At 43.3% G+C, this 20,663-nt stretch overlaps 1 protein-coding gene across 2 annotated transcripts in view; it reads left to right on the top strand.

Moving 5' to 3' along the window:
- Positions 1 to 4,388: 4,388 nt before the first annotated feature.
- CAD (carbamoyl-phosphate synthetase 2, aspartate transcarbamylase, and dihydroorotase) overlaps positions 4,389 to 20,663 on the top strand; it is a 35,290-nt gene continuing 19,015 nt past the window's right edge. The window contains exons 1-13 of one of the 2 annotated variants that reach the window (XM_026671590.2): positions 4,389 to 4,685; positions 6,770 to 6,909; positions 7,596 to 7,725; positions 11,999 to 12,141; positions 14,051 to 14,192; positions 14,597 to 14,768; positions 15,689 to 15,874; positions 16,673 to 16,785; positions 16,998 to 17,140; positions 18,269 to 18,400; positions 18,953 to 19,186; positions 19,569 to 19,790; positions 20,276 to 20,464. In XM_026671590.2, the coding sequence (XP_026527375.1) occupies positions 4,601 to 4,685; positions 6,770 to 6,909; positions 7,596 to 7,725; positions 11,999 to 12,141; positions 14,051 to 14,192; positions 14,597 to 14,768; positions 15,689 to 15,874; positions 16,673 to 16,785; positions 16,998 to 17,140; positions 18,269 to 18,400; positions 18,953 to 19,186; positions 19,569 to 19,790; positions 20,276 to 20,464 (2,031 nt within the window). In that variant the 5' untranslated portion in view covers positions 4,389 to 4,600. The remainder of the gene's footprint in view (positions 4,686 to 6,769; positions 6,910 to 7,595; positions 7,726 to 11,998; positions 12,142 to 14,050; positions 14,193 to 14,596; positions 14,769 to 15,688; positions 15,875 to 16,672; positions 16,786 to 16,997; positions 17,141 to 18,268; positions 18,401 to 18,952; positions 19,187 to 19,568; positions 19,791 to 20,275; positions 20,465 to 20,663) is intronic. The other variant, XM_087949110.1, reaches the window with a different exon arrangement.

Here is a 20,663-nt window from a genome sequence, read left to right as displayed (position 1 = left end):
AATTATGACAAACCCTGAAGATGGAAGAATTTAATGGTATCTTGGATAGAATCAATTACAATTATGAAAATGAATATACTTCAGTACCAACAACCGTGGTGGAATGAAGAACCAGCAAGTAGATCCTCCTTGTGAGAAGACTTCAAAACAAATTCTCCTGCTGGTTTAGAGCTCTGGGAGACCATCTTGCTCAAACCATGGACGATGCATTTAAAGTGCACAAGGTTCATGTGCTTCGTTTTACTAATCACTTTCAGAAATTGGTTAATTGCTTTACAGCTATTATGAACATATTTGGATGTACTTTGAAATCAAACTTTTGGTAAAAGATACAATTTCACAAAATTCCAAGAAACATTACAATTTGATGAGATATAAGCTCACAGCATCAAGAATAAATTTTGTTCTAAATTTACTAGAAGGAAGATATAATCCTGACAATATTTAACTGGAAATTTAAACTTGGAGAATATACATTAATGACAAAATTAGCAGCATAATAGAATTTAAGTTTAAACAAGAATGGCTTCCATATATCACCCAGCATGGTAAATATAATTACAGTCTGGATTTTAAATATTTACAAATGCTGTACAGTAACTGATAGGGAAAGTACAAAAAACGGAAAAGCTAGAAATTAATTGTTTTCCCCCCTCTTTTCCCTTTATTAACATTCTCATTGTTAAGACAGTCAATTTGGTATAGTGGTAAAAACACCAGTCTACACATCTGGGGATTGTGAAATGATGGGTCTAATCTAGGCAATGGATAAGTAATGTAGGTATTTATTAGATCTTCAGTTCACTGTATTGGTATTACTGCTTGGTCATTATTGCTCTATAACTAGTATGGAATTATGCAAATAAAAGCAAAAATTGGGGAAAAATTGAAATATTTTCTACCATATACTACAGCTTCCTGACACTGTGGCATAATCATAGGTGGCTAGTTAGAGATTCTTCTTCCATGCTTTGAAAGATAACAAATCTTGCAAAAGATGAAATCTTTTCTTTTCCCCCAAAAAAATTTCAAAAGCAATAGTACATGAATCCTATTTTCAAAAGTACTAAAGTTCTTACTAGGCCACAAGATGGTGCTGGAGTGCAATTTGTGTCGAGAGACAATGCATTTAAGTTATGAATTTATATTTGCAAAGAAATAAACGTCAAATGGCTTCTAATGCACCCACAACAAAATAAACACCTAACAAAGATTATTAGGTTAAAAACATTTATTTATATACAAATAATTTGAATCTTGAAACAAAATATTTTCTGTCGATCTCCCCTAGATTTGGGGAGTAAATTCAATCATACACTGCTCAAAAAAATAAAGGGAACACTTAAACAATACAATGTAACTCCAAGTCAATCACACTTCTGTGAAATCAAACTGTCCACTTAGGTAGCAACACTGATTGACAATCAATTTTACATGATGTTGTGCAAATGGAATAGGCAACAGGTGGAAAGCATAGGCAGTTAGCAAGACATCCCCAATAAAGGAGTGGTTCTGCAGGTGGTAACCACAGACCACTTCTCAGTTCCTATGCTTTCTGGCTAATGGTTTGGTCACTTTTGAATGCTGGCGGTGCTTTCACTCTAGTGGTAGCATGAGACGGAGTCTACATCCCACACAAGTGGCTCAGGTAGTGCAGCTCATCCAGGATGGCACATCAATGTGAGCTGTGGCAAGAAGGTTTGCTGTGTCTGTCAGCGTAGTGTCCAGAGCATGGAGGCGCTACCAGGAGACAGGCCACTACATCAGGAGACATGGAGGAGGCCGTAGGAGGGCAACAACCCAGCATCAGGACTGCTACCTCTGCCTTTGTGCAAGGAGGGACAGGAGGAGCACTGCCAGAGCCCTGCAAAATGACCTCCAGCAGGCCACAAATGTGCATGTGGCTGCTCAAACTGTCAGAAACAGACTCCATGAGGGTGGTATGAGGGCCCAACGTCCACAGGTGGGGGTTGTGCTTACAGCCCAACACTGTGCAGGACGTTTGGCATTTGCCAGAGAACACCAAGATTGGCAAATTCGCCACTGGCGCCCTATGCTCTTCACAGATGAAAGCAGGTTCACACTGAGCACATGTGACAGACGTGACGGGGTCTGGAGATGCCATGGAGAAGGTTCTGCTGCCTGCAACATCCTCCAGCATGACCGGTTTGGCAGTGGGTCAGTAATGGGGTGGGGTGGCATTTCTTTAGGGGGCCGCACAGCCCTCCATGTGCTCGCCAGAGGTAGCCTGACTATCATTAGGTACCGAGATGAGATCCTCAGACCCCTTGTGAGACCATACGCTGGTGCGGTTGGCCCTGGGTTCCTCCTAATGCAAGACAATGCTAGACCTCATGTGGCTGGATTGTGTCAGCAGTTCCTGCAAGACAAAGGCATTGATGCTATGGACTGGCCCGCCGTTCCCCAGACCTGAATCCAATTGAGCACATCTGGGACATCATGTCTCGCTCAATCCACCAACGCCATGTTGCACCACAGACTGTCCAGGAGTTAGGGGATGCTTTAGTCCAGGTGTTGGAGGAGATCCCTCAGGAGACCATCCGCCACCTCATCAGGAGCATGCCCAGGCGTTGTAGGGAGGTCATACAGGCACGTGGAGGCCACACACGCTACTGAGCCTCATTTTGACTTGTTTTAAGGACATTACATCAAAGTTGGATCAGCCTATAGTGTTTTTTTCCACTTTAATTTTGAGTGTAACTCCACATCCAGATCTCCACGGGTTGCTAAATTTGATTTCCATTGATAATTTTTGTGTGATTTTGTCAGCACATTCAACTATGTAATGAACGAAGTATTTAATAAGAATATTTCATTCATTCAGATCTAGGATGTCTTATTTTTGTGTTCCCTTTATTTTTTTTAACAGTGTATATCAGAATTATTTTAGGTTTGTAGTATTTCTCCCAGATTAGGCATAGCAACTCTAGTCTGCATCTCCAGAATTCTGCCCTTTGTCTTTTATAAAACAAAGCTTTTTCCTATCCAGAAGAATGGATTACACAGGGAACCTCTTTAATAAGGCCAAATTTCAATCTTACCTCTTTGAATGTGTTTCAATTCAGATGCTGGTTGGCTGGGAACATGGCCAGGCTCAGAGTCTACCTCTGAACAGAAGGCAACTGATCCAATCTGTATTACATCATGAGGTAAACTCTAACCCTTATGTACTTGAGGAAACTGGGCCATCTCTAATCTTGTGGCTTATTTAAACAGCAGTGTTACACGTACTAATGCAATTTCATTTTCAACTTGAGTATAAAACACTGAAATCTGCATTGATTTCTCCCCTGGATATCAAAACTAGGAGCCTGGATTTCTAGTCCCACTTTAGGCATGAAAAACCAACTGGGTGACTTCGGGCCAATCACTCTCTCAGCCCAACTCATCTCACAGGGTTGTTGTTGAAGGGGAAATAGGAGGAGGAAGGAATATTAATGTGTTCCTATTAATAATGTATTCATTTGTAAAAATAATAAAGGTATTAAATAAAATCTAGAAGAAAAACAATTTCTGATCCCAAATTTGAACGTATCTGTTTAGCATTGGCAGCTTTGAAAGCCTGCTATTTTAAAAGGTCATATATTGCCATATTATATACTGTAGTCCCATCCTAGGAGCATTCTTATAAAAGAGGGCAGACTGGCTGGTCCAATCACAAAGGATAGAATTAAATCTGGTCTACAGAACAGACCCTAGCAGCACCAATTGGGAAAACAGATTGAAGTGCCACTTTTGAGATTCTCTTCTTTGATGCCAAAAGACTTCCTGTGTGGGGTCCTTGGTGGTTTCTGAGCTTGGCTGTTTTCCTGCAAACATTGCACCATGTGGGTGGGTGGGTATTGTTTGTTATTCTTTTATATTGGGCTTTTATTCTTTGTAAGCAACCCAGGGTCACTGAGAGTGAATGGCGGCCATATAAATCTTCTACATACATAAAATAAAATTACCAAACCAGGTAACACCAGTGTTCGCATGAGGGCTTACCTTAAAATGTCTTGCAAGAAAACAATCAAGCTCAGAGAGCATCAAGGACCCCACAGTTCAACCCAGAGCTACAAATGTTCTCTTCTATCAGTAGCTTTTGTCCTCCCACAACTACTATTTGAGTGTGCCAAATGCAACTGCCCGTTGGCAAAAATCTGCCCACGGAATGCATTTTTTTTTTTTTTTTTTGGCAAGCGCCTTCCTTCTACAGCACGCGCCAATCGGGCCTGGGCGAGGCGCAGGTAGTACGGTAAAGGGAATCGGCGGCAGGGGAATCCCACCAAGGCGGAGCCTGAAAAAAAAAACGTGCCCGGCTCGCTTCGTGCTGCACCGCCCCTTGACAGGTCATTTCCTCCCTTCTTCACCCGCTCGGCTCCGCCTCCTGTTAACGCGCTTTTCATCGCTTCGGCCACATCACCTCCCCCCCTCGTGCGTCCGGCGCTGGCCGCATCCTCAGCTTCCCCGCCCCCCTCTTGCTCTTGTCTCCCGGTGTCTCTCTGTCGCTTTCTTCTCCCCCCTCCCCGCCTCCTCACCGCCGGGAATTCCGAGCCGTCCCATCCCGCAATCGTCCTCCACGTGCTACAAGCCAGCTATGGGCAGCCTAGTGCTGGAGGATGGGACGGTGTTGCGTGGGCGTCCCTTTGGACTCGTGGGGACTCCAGTTGCGGGCGAAGTCGGTGAGTTTCTATCCAGAACCAAAGCAGAGGGAGAAGGAAAGCTCTTTTGCTTGACCGGTCGCGTTTATGCCTTTCCGGCAAAAAGAAGGATGGCCGTGCTCTCCCCTCGGTCTTGAACGTCGGGAGGGTCGAGATATGGTCCTGCAGCTCTCTGTCATTATTGCCATTTGCTCAGCAGGCGCCTCTGACCGTTGTTGGATCTCCACATGTGCCTAAGGCTACTTGTAGAAAAGTACCTTTGAACATGCCAAGACTAGGTAGCACAGCTGTCTATGATAGACCCGATTAGACCACTTCTATTCTTGCCTGGTCAGGCCTCTAGACTTTCTCCCGCTTGTGGTATTGCTGATCTTGGAACTAGACCAGGCCCATTCCCAGTTCAGATAAATTAGAAGTAAGAAGTATCATCCTGTCTGGGTTCATCATTCTGCTTGCCTACATCAGTAGTTCCCAAGGTGTTTTTTGGAACATGATCAGCTGAAAGGTTTCAAAAGAGCAAATAAGGAATTATCACTCCTTATTCTATGCCCTGCAATGGTGATGGCCCTCCAGAAAAAAATAATCTTTTTTTTTTTTAGAAAAGAAAAGTGCTAATTCAGGAAGACCAGGGCTCTTGCTGGCTTTAAATCATGCCAATTATGCTTTGGGAATAGTGCCATGTGATGGATAAGGGAAATGTGCTGTTGTGTCAGATTTTAGAAGACATTGAATCAGCTATTTGGCTGTTTTGAGGACAGGCTGCTGGACAGAACAGATCAATGTTCTCATCCAATTCTGTTGCTGAGTATAGCCACATCTGGTTTTCTGATTGCTAAAAAGTATAAAGTATCTTGCTGAGGCAAGTGAATCAAAGTGGATCTTCCCCTCATACCCTTTCTATTGTAGAAGGCAAGCCCAGAATCTGAGAACATGTCGCTATCAAGAAGATAACCCAAGATTTCATAGGACTCAGCAATAATAACAACAGAATAACAGTTCACATTTGTATAGTAGTTTTGAATGGTCAGAGCACATCACATGTTTTATTTAGTTGTAATCCTTAAAGCAGTCTTGCGTGGATGAATTTAGAAACTGGAAGCCCTTGAATGTTGATCTACGATCATGATCTAATCAATGTTCATATTGGCTAAAAGTTCAGCACTATTTGGAGGGACACAGATTGCTGACTTCTGTTGTAAGAATAGTCAGTATTGGTACTCAAGAATAAGATTTCATTAAGCCTTTAGTTTAATCCAACTGCAGCCCTTCCCATGTACCCACTATTTTATTAATAAAAAGCTATAGCATGGAGAACATTTTCTCCTGGTAAGAAGATAACTGTACTGGTAGTAGAAAGCTCATATCAGGAATAGGATGAGGAAAAGTCAGAAGTGGATAGAAAAGAGAGTGCCAATAGGCAAGAGGTGCTTTGAGAAGGCTGTGTGTCCTACAAGTTCTTACAATCAGGAGAATTCAGCTTATTCAGTGAAAAAAACATTCTTGTGCGAAACAGAAGCAGCAGCATTCTTAATGCTTCTGTAATAGTATGTTCCTCAATCTTTGAAAAGTCTATGGCATTAGAAACCTGGTGTTGGATTGCTCCATGTGACAAACATCGTGACTGGAGATCAAGCAATGTGTGCTCAAGACTGGTTTTCTGTGAGAATGGGACAGTTGCTGATAATTGTTTGTCTTGGCTCTGCCTTTTTATGTTAGGAATATTGTGCAGCTGTAGAAGTAAATATACAAGTATGGTCTAGGATTCCACACAGGATAAACTGCAAACAGATAAAAGGTGACAAGCTCAGTATATGATCCTGCATTTGTTTTGATGTTGCCCAGAGAAAGTTGGAGGGGCCAACAGTCCACTCCATCTAGTCTTCTAGAAAGGCTACTGACGTCATATCTGATTGATTTCCCTTAAGTGCTCCTTTTGACAGAAGCAGCTGAGTGCTAAAGGATTGAAGTAACAACTACGAATGGGCTGGAGAAAGATTACTCAGTGTTTAGGCCTGGTTTGCAGGAAAGAGGTTCATTTGCCAAAATCAATATGGGTTTTTGCCAGGGTCACTAATCCAATTTGTATCATTTCTTGGAATCTATAGTGTTCCAGACTGGCATGGTGGGTTATCCCGAAGCACTGACAGATCCCTCCTATAAATCCCAGATCTTGGTACTGACTTACCCACTGATTGGGAATTATGGTGTTCCTCCAGATGAGTTGGATGAGTACGGTCTCAGCCGGGTAAGTATAGCGTTGGCAGAAAGAAACCCATTCTTACATGTGGCAATAAACATTTCAGATGGCTTAACACTGAGATTTGATTTCTGGATGCCTGGAGACCAAGTGCCAGAAATTATCCTGGCCTAGTTGAAGAGTTTGAGGAATTTCTGGCATAGCCAGCCAGGTGTTCACATACTTCATCTGCTCTGTCAGTGCAATGCTATAAAATTAACAGGCAGCATATCTAAAGTTGGGTTACCTGCATCTTAGATGTAGAATATGATTTGATTCATATATGATAAGATTAGATTGTTTTCCAGAATAATCCAGTGTCCTGAATTAGACTGAAAATTCATACCAAATGACCAAAACACATTGGATACCTTTTAATTGATTGGATGAAATGAACCGGATTAGAAGTTCATGCACTTCTAATCTGCTTGCTGAATTAGATCAGTTTTTAGCCTTCCTTAACTATATCCCTGAAGTTCTGAGAACAGGAGAGCAACATATGTTTTTTTCTTTCTGGGAATGGCAGCTGAAAATCAGCTGCAGAATTTCTTCTAATGAGATTGTTGACACAAATGATGGCTGTAAATATATATAATGTACATATTTCAAATGTTTTGGGGAATAGAAGGGGATTAGGAAATTATTGTGATGATGAGATATGTGTCTTTATTAACTCTTTGCTTCCCCTCCTCCAGTGGTTTGAATCTAATGGCATTCATGTAGCTGCACTGATTGTGGATGAATGCTCTCGAAATCCCAGCCACTGGAGTGCTACACGCTCACTGGATCATTGGCTGAAAGAAAATGGGATTCCTGGATTGGAAGGTAAGCGCTTCCTATCAGAAAGTCTTGTGCTCTAAAGCAGGGGTCTCCAACCTTGGCAACTTTAAGCCTGGAGGACTTCAACTCCCAGAATTCCCCAGCCAGCTTTGCTGGCTGGGGAATTCTGGGAGTTGAAGTCCTTCAGGCTTAAAGTTGCCAAGGTTGGAGACCCTGCTCTAAAGGATCTGGTGAAGTGCAAGTTGCAAGTTGAATTGCAATATCTCTCTTATGTGCTCCTTGAAAGCTATAGTGGGATGCCGTGAGGCTCAGTCCTTTCTCCCTTCCCATTTAATATTTACATGAGGCTATTGGGTGGGGTGATCTGACAGTTTGGGATAAGGTATCATCAGTATGATATCCAGATTTACAATTTTTTTCCAAGTCACCTGAATGGATGCCATGGATATCCTATTCCAGTGCCTGGAGGCTGTGAGGTCTGGATGGGGCACCACAGGCTTTGGCTCAACCAAGCAAGACTGTTGTGTCTTTGGAGATTTAGACCTTTCAGTTTCAGGGATTTTCCAGCTTTGGTACTGAATGGGGTAGCATTGTCTGAGAAAAACCTGGTTTGGGGGGACGGGGTGGTGGTATCTTCTTGGACTCATGACTCCTGCTGAAAGATCTGGTGGCAGCTGTGGCTATGAGGACCTTTGCACATGTTTGAGCGGTATATTGGACCAGGAGTCCCTGCTTATTGTCTGTCACTCATGGTCTTGTGACTTCCCATCTGGATTCCTGCAGCACATTTGAACTAAGATTGCCCTTCAACAGCATTTGGAAGCTTCAACTGGTGCTAAATGCATCAGCATGAGTAGTAAATGGTGTTATTTACTCGGCATAAGTAACAACACTACTCCATGAACTGCATTCATTGCCAGTGTGCTTTTGATGCAATTCAGGGTGCTAGTGGTCACCTTTAAAGGCCTTCATAACTTGGGGCTGGATCACCCTGGTTTTTTTTCCAGTTGTTTCTATCCTCCCAATTTGATATGGCAGGATGGCCATGCTCTCTGGGTCCTTTCAGCCATGGAATGCTGGCCGACAGTCATACAAATTGAGTGAGGAGTGAGTGTGTGAGTGGATGGATAAATGAATGAGTGAGTTAATGAATGAATGAATGAATCTTCTTTATGCGATAACAATCTCTGATTACATTCCCATAATATTTTCACTCGGATACTGGATCCTTCCCTTTTTTTTAGGTTCACACATTGCGTTGAACCATGAACTAAACAAATTGGGTTCCCACAATGAATTTTCAAGGAAGTTAAAAAAGATAACATTATTCAGTAAATCCGGGAATCTAAAATTCTGTTTTGTAAATAATTGCAAACTTAAGAGTCCAAGAGTGGGCAGGCTGATTCTTTTAGCCATTTGCCCCTTGGCTGGAGGGCTGCTGGTATTTGGCAGCGTCGTGGCTTTTAGAGTTGGATGCATTGAGAAATCTTCTTCCTTCTAGTTCAGTGAATTAGAGAGACTTCTGTCTGAATTGTTTCCAGATGTTATCTGGATGTTCTGGACTTAAAATTGCTTCAGTCCCTTTTGCTTAGGCAACAGCTTCTCCACATATCCATTAAGGTAATCTTCTATTCTCTCTACACAGACAGAAATTTATCTCTGCAACAACAATCTGGGGAAGTAAGTTACTCTGAGAGATTGTAGAAGTGTTGTCACTCTATATAGGTGGCCTTGCCTTTCGCCACAATTGGGCCCGAAATTTCTGTTGTAAAGTGAGACATTTATTAATTGAATTTTGCCCCATTTTACAACCTTTCTTGGCATAGTTGTTAAGTGAATGACTTCAGTTGTTAAGTTATGACTTGGTTATTAAGTGAATCAGGCTTCCCTGTTGACATTACTTGTCAGAAGGTCACAAAAGGTGATCACATGACCCCAGAACACTGCAACCATCATAAATATGAGTCACTTGCCAAGAATCTGAATTTTGATCATGTAAACATGAGGATGCTGCAATGGATGTAAATGTGAAAAATGGTCATGTGACTTTTTACAATGCCATTGTAAGTTTGTATGGTCACTAAATGAGCTGTTGTAAGTTGAGGACTACCTGTACTAACAAAAATCAGAAGCAGTACAGTACGTTAGCACCTTTTTGGATTACCAACTTCTATTAAAAGACGTAAGGTTTTCTGACATTTCCCATCAGATGCATGGAGTGACTTGATTGATGTAGAATTTAAATCCAGAGGAGAAGACAAGTTCGCTCTGCAGATGCAGGTTACATGTAAGATAGATTACCTGCATCCATGAAGCCACTCTGCAATGAAGGGAGATGCACCTCATGAAAGCTTATGGCTTTTAATAACCTGTTATTTGGAAAGGATGCTACCAGTTTTCTTCTGTTTTTTTGCTGGGAATAAGTGACCCAAAGTTACTGAACTCCATGATTGAGTGAAGACTTAAACTGGATCACCTTGCTTGACATCTAACAGATGAGATGGAACACATGGCCACATAATTGCATTTCATCAGAAATATAGGGAAGCAAAATTGTGATAGAATCAATATTATTGTAACTGTCAAACATACATTGCTCAAAAAAACAAAGGGAACACTTAAACAACACAATGTAACTCCAAGTCAATCACACTTCTGTGAAATCAATCTGTCCACTTAGGTAGCAACACTGATTCACAATAAATTTCACATGCTGTTGTGCAAATGGAATAGACAACAGGTGGAAAGCATAGGCAGTTAGCAAGACATCCCAATAAAGGAGTGGTTCTGCAGGTGGTGACCACAGACCACTTCTCAGTTCCTATGCTTTCTGGCTGATGGCTTGGTCACTTTTGAATGCTGGCGGTGCTTTCACTCTAGTGGTAACATGAGACGGAGTCTACAACCCACACAAGTGGCTCAGGTAGTGCAGCTCATCCAGGATGGCACATCAATGCGAGCTGTGGCAAGAAGGTTTGCTGTGTCTGTCAGCATAGTGTCCAGAGCATGGAGGTGCTACCAGGAGACAGGCCAGTACATCAGGAGACGTGGAGGAGGCCGAAGGAGGGCAACAACCCAGCATCAGGACCGCTACCTCCGCTTTTGTGCAAGGAGGGACAGGAGGAGCACTGCCAGAGCCCTGCAAAATGACCTCCAGCGGGCCACAAATGTGCATGTGGGTGCTCAAATGGCCAGAAACAGACTCCATGAGGGTGGTATGAGGGCCCGACGTCCACAGGTGGGGGTTGTGCTTACAGCCCAACACCGTGCAGGACGTTTGGCATTTGCCAGAGAACACCAAGATTGGCAAATTCGCCACTGGCGCCCTGTGCTCTTCACAGATGAAAGCAGGTTCATACTGAGCACATGTGACAGACGTGACAGGGTCTGGAGACGCCGTGGAGAACGTTCTGCTGCCTGCAACATCCTCCAGCATGACCGTTTGGGCAGTGGGTCAGTAATGGTGTGGGGTTGCATTTCTTTAGGGGGCCACACAGCCCTCCATGTGTTCGTCAGAGGTAGCCTGACTGCCATTAGGTACCAAGATGAGATCCTCAAATCCCTTGTGAGTCCATATGCTGGTGCGGTTGGCCCTGGGTTCTTCCTAATGCGCGACAATGCCAGACCTCATGTGGCTGGAGTGTGTCAGCAGTTCCTTCAAGACGAAGGCATTGATGCTATGGACTGGCCGGCCCATTCCTCAGACCTGATCCAATTGAGCACATCTGGGACATCATGTCTCGCTCCATCCACCAACGCCACATTGCACCACAGACTCTCCAGGAGTTGGGGGATGCTTTAGTCCAGGTGTAGGAGGAGATCCCTCAGGAGACCATCCGCCACCTCATCAGGAGCATGCCCAGGCGTTGAAGGGAGGTCATACAGGCACGTGGAGGTCACACACACTACTGAGCCTCATTTTGACTTGTTTTAAGGACATCAAAGTTGGATCAGCCTGTAGTGTTTTTTTCCACTTTAATTTTGAGTGTAATTCCAAATCCAGACCTCCACGGGTTGCTAAATTTGATTTCCATTGATAATTTTTGTGTGATTTTGTTGTCAGCACATTCAACTATGTAATGAACAAAGTATTTAATAAGAATATTTCATTCATTCAGATCTAGGATGTCTTATTTTTGTGTTCCCTTTATTTTTTTGAGCAGTGTATAAATATAGTTAGCTTGTTCCAAAGTTCCCAAGCTTTTCTGAATATAGATAGAAATGGAGATTGTCTTGTCTGTGAATTCTGTCAGTGATCACAGAACCACCTAGTCTACTGAGATAGTCCATCCTTTCTAATAGCTCATTTCTCCTGCAGGAATTGATACACGAGCGCTAACCAAGCGGATCCGGGAAAAAGGGAGTATGCTGGGAAAACTGATACCGGAGGGCATCCATAGTTCACACCAGCCATTTGACGATCCAAACACACGGAATTTGGTGAAGGAAGTCTCGCTGAAAGTAGGTTGGAAGAATAGGGTTGGAAGGGAAGAGACAACTTGAGCTAACAAATTGGAGGTGGCAAGTAGCGGTGGCGGCGGCGGATATACTGTATAACATTCAGAATAGGAGAGGGATTTCTTTTAACTATTGCATTAACACATGGTTTGGAAAAAATACAATTCCATTTAACATCTTATTTGTAATCGGGGTGGGATTCTACCGGTTCTATCCGGTTCTATAGAACCCCTTGTTAACTTTCTAAGCAGTTCGGAGAACCTAATCTCCTTTTCTTTTTTTCCACCCTTATTACATTCTTGGCAGACAGCCTAGACTTACTGTCTCCCGAGCTTTGGAGCTTGGCTTTCTTAAAGGGGAAGGGTTGTTTTAAGATTTTTACATTGCTGTTGGGAGGAAATACTTCCCTGGACAATCAGCACTTTGAAGAAATAATTGAATAATGAAGCAAAGCTTTTAGTGACAGGGAACCAAGATGAGTGACATTCAGCAAGGCTTCTTGGCTAGCTAGAAAAATTGACATTCAAATGTGAGTTTACATACTCTTTCTGAGTTTTGGTCTAAAACTTGTTTTTGGTGAAGGTTAATTCTGTGCTTGGTGACGTTTAATCCTATGTTTATTGATGGGATAATTTTCCCTATTCAGCTTCAACAAGCAACAGCTACTGTTGTGATTTAATTATTTGTATTGTGTTTGAATTTTTTCCTGCCTCGTGGTTTCTTTTTCTATCTGGGGAGGGGGTCTTCCTCACTGCTTTAGTACTATCTGGCACTGTCCTTTTGGGGTATACTTCCAAGAGGCAGGATGCAAGCTTGGCACTGAATTTTTATTGCCTTTCTGGGGGGCATGTGACCTTTCCTTAAATCTGGATGATTTCCTTAGGATATCTTGTGAGGTGTGTGAGACCAGCTTTAAGTGGTGCAAATGGATCTAAGGATTGCTTTTCCTGGGTGTGCTTTTTCTGGAGCGCTTAAATAACCTCTCTGCTAAAGGGTTTCACTTTATGAGCAAGAGTTGGCTGCTTGATAGTTATCACTGCATTTTAACTATTTCCATTCCTCAATGTGCTCTGGCACCCTGCCTGATTTGTAACTCTGGCTTGCAGGTATTTTTAATCTAATGATTGGTATTTAGGACAGCTTTTTGCAAGCAAAGAAGCTTTTTGTATTTTTGTACAGGTAATCCTTGACTTACAGCAGTTCATTTAGTGACCATTCAAAGTTACAATGGCACTGAAAAAAGTGACATGACCATTTTTCACCCTTATGACTGTTTCAGCATCCCCACTGTCATGAGAGGCCAGGCAAGGAGAAGCACCCCTTGACATGAGTGACCCAGTTACATGACCACCAAGCTACACCCACCAACTAAGCCATGCTCACAGAACCAGTTGTTTAAAAAAATGAATCCCACCCCTGTTTGTAATGAATTATTTTGAGAAGCGGTTCTCTGATTCGGTGCTCCCTCCTTCTGCCTAAAAATATGCACTCCATAGCTTCTAAGTGGATCACTTCTTTTATAGAACCCTTTTCAACCAAAAAGTTATTATTCCATAAGGTTTCTATAGACACACAACTTATACAGCATAAGGGTGGGTGGCTTATAACAGTAATAAAAGCAAAGCATAAAGACCCACCAGTGTTGTTATAGTTGCAGGATTCCACCTCTGCTCTGTATCAAGACATGAGCAGGAATTTAAATTAGATACGCAAATTGTTTGGGCAAAAGTCATGCATGGCAAGTAGCTTAAGGAGGAAGAGGATTATCCCAAGAGTGTACAATCTTCCAAACCATCACTCATTTTTTGCTTTGCCTGTATCATTAACAGTAGAGGTATAGGATTAAATATGATTTATTGGCCGCTGTGCTGTAAACTTCAGCATACCTACTTTCTCCTTTATGACTCAATAGGAACCCCGCTTGTTCAACCCTGGTGGGTCTGTGAGAATCACAGCAATTGACTGTGGCCTGAAATACAACCAGATCCGGTGCCTGTGTGCTCGTGGGGCAGCTGTTACTGTGGTGCCCTGGGATCATCGTCTGGATTGTACAGGTAAGCATAATTGAGTGGTGAGTATGGAGTTCACAGGTGCAGATAGGTGACTTGTTTCAGCTTGGGAGCAAAGAATGTTCATACTTGTAGAGCCCAAATGGCCAGTTCAAGGGAATAAGTAATAATAGTTAAGGTCATAAAGAGAGCCAGTTTGGTCTGGTGCTGATCTAGAAACCAGGAGACTCTGAGTTCTAGTTTTACCTTATAGATGAAAGCCAATTGGCTGACTTTGGGTCAATCGCGCTCAGCCCAGCCCACCACACAGAGTCGTTATGGAAAAAGAGGAGGAAGAAGGTGGGTTATATAGGTCCACCACCTTGAATTACTTATAAAGTAATAAAGGCAGAATAAAAATGAAATAAATACATGGATAATGCCATCTGATACCTCATTTCTTCTCCCAGAATTTGATGGGTTGTTTGTTAGCAATGGTCCTGGAGATCCACAATTCTGCCAAGAAACTATTTCCAGTCTTCAGCGTGTACTGGAATTGCCAACTCCAAAGCCCATCTTTGGCATCTGCTTGGGTCATCAACTGCTAGCTTTGGCCATTGGAGCTAAGACTTACAAGATGAAGTAAGTGTTTGTGTGGATATTTGAAATAGCAATAGCACTAAGACATACACTGCTCCATAGTGCTTTAGAGCACTCTCTGAGCTGTTTATAGTATCATGCCTCCACAATCTGGGTCCTCATTTTACTGACCTCGGAAGGAGGGAAGGCTGAGTCAACCTTGAGCCCGTTGGGATCAAATTGCAGGCTGTGGGCAGAGTTAGCCAGCAACACTGCATTCTAACCACTGCGCCATCACAGCTCTTAAATAACCAATAGATACCTCTTCAGTGATGTTGAGCAGTCTAATTCTTCAGTACTATGGTAAATCTCGAGTAGTCCTAAACTTATGACTGGTCATTTAAGCATGTCTGGTTGTTGTAAAATATCACGCCAGCACACTTATTGTCCCGGTCACATGACCACGCATATGGAGGACCAGACCTCAAATGTATTGAAAACATTGGCATTTGCTAGTGTTTGTTTTCTTCTCCAGCAGCATTAAATGCTAGTGAATGCCAGCATCCTGAAAGACGGAGAATGCTGCCATTTCCTGGCATTTTCCCCTCCAGAGGGCAGAAACCTGGGCACTCAGAAAGGGTCCTCCAGAAATTCCTTGGCAGAGGAATGGATCTCAAATCTTGTGAAAATGCTAGCAAACATCATTATTCTCACAATTGTTCTGCCTATCCTACCATGCCCAGGAGGCCCCCAGCATCCCTCCACTTAATTATTGGCATGGATGCTTAATGACTGCAACTGGGAGAGCCGGGATGGCAGTCATTGAGTGAAGAAGTCATGTGGTTCTCACTTAACAATCGCTTCGCTCAACAACTGAGATTCTGGGCCCAGTTGTGGTTGTATATGGAGGACTACTAGTAGTTTGAAACAGAGGAACATTCTTTTTCCCCTCATAAGTTATTCCCCTTCAAATTCCTCCTTAGATACGGAAACCGTGGACACAACCAGCCTTGCCTGCATGAGGGATCCCAGCGCTGCTTTATCACATCACAGAACCACGGCTTCGCCGTCGATCCGGCTAGCTTGCCATCCGGCTGGACTCCCCTCTTTACCAATGCAAATGATCACTCTAACGAGGGACTTGTGCACGAGTCAAAGCCATTTTTCAGGTAAGGGCGAGCAAGAGAAAAGGAGGTTAAACAGGTGAGTTGGGGCGCCCTTCTTTATTCTGATTTGACGGAGCCGTATAGAAGAGCCTTTCTGGATCAGCTCAAGGGCCCATTTCATCCAGGCTTCTGTATTGTATGGTGACCAAGCTGGTGCATTCAGGAAGCTTCAAGTATTATGAGGAATGTGATACTCCTTTCCACTATTGCATCCCAAAATTTGGTATTTAAGGTATGCCATTATGATTTGTGTGTGCATGTTGTCAAGTTCTCCTAGCAACTACATATCAGTTTTCAAGGCAATGTTTTCAAAAGTGAGTGAGGGTAACTGGCCCAAAGGCAACCCAGCTGGCTTATGTGCCTAAGGCAGGACTAGAACTCCAATTTCCCTATCCGTGTTTTAGCACCTTAATCACTAGATCAAAGGCAGGAAGTAGCTATCAGACCTAGTTGCCATTAGTAGCCCAGTCTTTCATCAATTTCTCCAATCTAAAACCTTCTCCCCATCAGATGGCAAAAAATTCCAGGTTCTTTTATTAGCCAAAAATCTTCCTTCATTTACTTTGGGAATTCTCACCTTGGGTTCAAAATGTGCATACTTTTGCATGCTTTGCATCATCTCTCCCCTTATCTGCCTTTGTTCTAAATAAACAACCCCAACTGCTGCAGGTTTTCCTTAGAGGAGAGCTGCTCTAAGAATTCCGATAGAATACCAGAGAGAGGTATTGCATTGCATTGTCTTAAGAGGCTTGGATTGCACCCATAACATTTCCCTCATTTTCTCCCCCTGTCTGATTCCAGTGTGCAATTCCACCCAGAGCACAATGCGGGGCCGATGGATCTTGAATGTCTTTTTGATGTCTTCCTGGAGACAGTGCAGGACACTGTTGCTGGAGGGCAGAGCCCTAAAACAGGTGGGAGCACTGTGACTGAGTTGACTTCTGCCAGCCTGGAGATAGGCCTGGCTTTAACCTCCATGCTGCCCCGTGTAGTCAGCAGGTTGTGCCCCTTCTATAGGGTGCTTGCTTGTCTCCTGGCAGGGTTGAAGCTTTGGTGGGTCCACACATGGGCTGAAATTACTGTAGTGATCATCCAAGCATCTCTTTCTTTTCTCTCACATCTCTAGTGTGTAAACGGCTGCAGGACTGCCTGCACGATTCAAAAGTCCTGCCTGCCAGCAACCTGCCCCGCCCTCACAAGGTGCTCATCCTGGGCTCTGGGGGCCTTTCTATAGGGCAGGCAGGTGAGTTTGACTACTCTGGCTCCCAGGTGAGTGAGTGAGGAAATGGAAGTGAAAGGGCAGTGGGGAAATTTGCAAAGTGGGATGGGGGTTGGGTGGAATACACACAAGGAAAAAGAATGGAGGGCTTTTGTCGATGGCAAAGTCACCAGTGAGCTTCAAGTATTTTTAGTACGGAGGTATCATTTCTTTTGTACTGATACAGGGCAGCAGCTGATCTCCGTTCACCTTGGGCTGAGTCATAGAGAAGCAAGGATTATTATTATGGTTGGTTGCACAGTCAGTTAGATGACTGGATCTGACATTTTTATCCATCTTTTGAGTCCTTCCCAAGGATCTGGGATAGGCAGAAGTTGTTTTGATGGTGTTAAAGGTATCGTAGCAGGATGTAAGCTGTTCCACATAAATCTATCTTTTGTAATTGACTGATGGTGATTTTGTCAATGCTGATGGTTTTCAGGATATTTAGGGATTGCACCCAAGGCATCCATTACTATTAGTACTGTCTTTGCTTTCTTTTATCATTATTATGGTTGGTCGCACTGGCAGTGAAGTTTTACACAGGATTTAGCTTTTTTATCCACCTATTGAGTCAGTGTTATTTCAATGTATATGTTTCATAACTCCCAGTAACTTTAAATGGTTTACAGATTATTAAAAACATTTTTAAAAAGTAACAATACAAGAAGCACAAATTTGGTGGCGTATGTTGTCTGTTCGTACCATGACAATGAAAAAAAAAGATAAATACGGAGAAGGCAATGGTTCAGGATTAATTGTGGCTTATTTCCGCAAATTATTTTCCCAAAGGAGAACTATGTCTTCATTCTAAAACTGTATTCACACATTTATCTTGATTACTGAATTCACCACAGTTAATTTTCTGGTTTTGCATAATATATTTAGCCATAAAGAAACTGTAAAGTAACCAAATGGACCGAGTTTGCCCAACACACTGGGCCCAAATTCATATTAGCCAAATTTTCTATGGTGTGCAAATTCAACTGCTAACTCTTTAATAGACCCGGTTAATACATTTTTTTGTTTTGATAGTGTTGCCTTGTGAGTGGCTTTACTACATTGTCAGGCATATTTTGACATGACTGGTGTTGTGTTTCAAGGATGACAATTTATTCAGTCATAATCTCACTTCCCAGGCCATCAAAGCTCTGAAAGAAGAGAACATCCAGACGGTGCTCATCAACGCAAATATTGCCACCGTTCAGACCTCCAAAGGTTTGGCTGACAAGGTCTACTTCTTGCCCATTACTCCTAACTATGTTACCCAGGTGAATTTACTATTTGCTCATCTGCTACTCAATATTCCTATTCCATTTGGAAACTCTGAATGTTCTAACGTACAGGCAGTCCTCAACTTACAACTGTTCGTTGAGTAATCATTCGAAGTTACAGCGTCACTGAAAAAAAGTGACTTATGACTGATTTTCACATCGTTGCAGCATCCCTATGATCACATGATCAAAATCTGACAATGGCATGTATTTAGACAGCTGCACTGTCCTGGAGTCATGTTCTCACCATTTCTAACCTTCCCAGCTGGCTTCCGGCAAGCAAAGTAAGTGGGGAAAGCCAGATTTTTCTTAATGACCACATGAGCAAACTGTGGCAAAAGCATCATAAAACGGGGGCAAAATTTACTTAGCCGCCTTGTTTAGCAATGGAAATTTTGAGCTCAATTGTGGTTGTAAGTCGAGGACTCTCTGAACAGTTAAGGGGATTGGGGACCCTCTCTGCTTTCCTTACCGAATTCAAGGGTGGGATATGACTGGAACTGAATGAGGGGGGCAGTCTCAGTCTTCCACTTTCTTCTCTATGGTCAGGTGATAAAGAACGAGCGCCCAGATGGGATCTTGCTGACCTTTGGAGGACAGACAGCACTCAACTGTGGTGTGGAGCTGACTAAGGCTGGAGTGCTGGAGCGCTACAATGTGCGTGTGCTGGGCACTCCCATGGCCTCTATTGAGATGACAGAGGACCGCAAAGTCTTTGTGGAGAAGATGGAGGAGATAGGGGAACATGTGGCACCTAGCGAGGCTGCCTGCTCCATTGAACAGGTATGTCATTCTGCTTATAGCCATACCTCTCTTTGGGGGTGCCCAAGACAATAGAGGTAGAGTTCTCCATCAGGTTCCAGTGGACCCAGCTCTTGAGTAAAGTATCCTCTTAAACAGGGTGCTTCTTTTCCAACGATAGAAGAATCCATGCAAGAATAAATGGGAAGAGGACTGGATTTGTGGGATAGAATCAGTGGCTCATTCTTCAGTGAAACATAGTTAGCAACTTTCTCTGACTGACAGAGAAAAAGAAATCGGGCTTTCTGGTGTGAAACTCATATAGGCCGCTTGGATCTGCCAGAATTGCTAGCCAAAGGCATGAGAGGTCTTCTGATAACCACCGCCAGGGATAATGGATTTCCTAAATGCTTTCTCCCAACAGGCCCAGGTTGCTGCAGAACGGCTTGGTTACCCAGTACTTGTGCGCTCGGCCTATGCGTTGGGTGGGCTGGGCTCTGGGTTTGCCAATGGACGGGAAGAGCTGATGGCACTGGTGAGCCAGGCCTTTGCCCACACCTCGCAGGTGCTGGTGGACAAGTCACTCAAGGGGTGGAAGGAGATTGAGTATGAGGTGGTGCGTGATGCCTATGACAACTGTGTCACGGTAAGCCAATTGGGTTAAAGGGACAGAGGGAGGTTCATCACCAGAAGGGCATGTTTAAGCTTGTTTTGGGTGCCAGAAAGAGGATGGGCAAACTTTCTTACATTAAAATTAAGCAGCCAAATCTTTGATTGCGGATCACTATTTGCTGCTGAGCGTCCAAGGTAGATAGACAGGTCCCAACCTCTGACTTTGCCAACAAGCACATTGCAAATCACATCTATGCAAGGAATTGATTTGGAGCAGAGAGGAAAAAAACTTCTAACTGGAATAGTTAAAAAGAAATGTAAACTGCCTCAGTGAAAGGCAAAATGATACGACAAAAAACCAGGATCATGACAAAGGGTCCTTTAACCATAGTTAGTGAGGCACGAGACCTAACTTGGGATCTAAGAACTTGAAGGTTTGGATTTGCAGGTTGTATTGCAGCAGCGATGCTGGCTGCCCTTCTCATCTAGATGATCCTCTCGGTTCCCAATCCTGAACAGGTATGCAATATGGAGAATCTGGATCCCTTGGGCATACACACTGGTGAATCTGTAGTGGTGGCCCCCAGCCAGACACTCAACGACAGGGAATACAATCTCCTGCGCACTACAGCCATCAAAGTGGTTCGTCACCTGGGGATCGTTGGAGAATGTAATGTTCAGTATGCCCTGAATCCTGAGTCAGAGCAGGTGAGATGCTCTTGAGTTGAGATTACAAATATATGGGAACCTATGCCCAATCGCCCTTGTTGAGAAGGGTGTGCCGACACTGTGAGCTTACTTGCAGTTGCTTAACAGCAGCTTTCTGCTGAATCAGGTCAGGTCCACCTGATTCAGTATTGTCAACCCAGGACAGGATTGGCTTTGCCAGAGTTTCAAGGCAGTCTTT

The sequence above is a fragment of the Notechis scutatus genome, chromosome 1 (genome assembly GCF_049901735.1).
Source record: "Notechis scutatus isolate UNSWTSFEM ecotype Mainland chromosome 1, rNotScu1.2, whole genome shotgun sequence".
NCBI lineage: Eukaryota > Metazoa > Chordata > Lepidosauria > Squamata > Elapidae > Notechis > Notechis scutatus.
The sequence above is the reverse complement of the archived record's forward strand: the minus strand, read 5'-3'. Positions and strand labels throughout refer to the sequence as shown.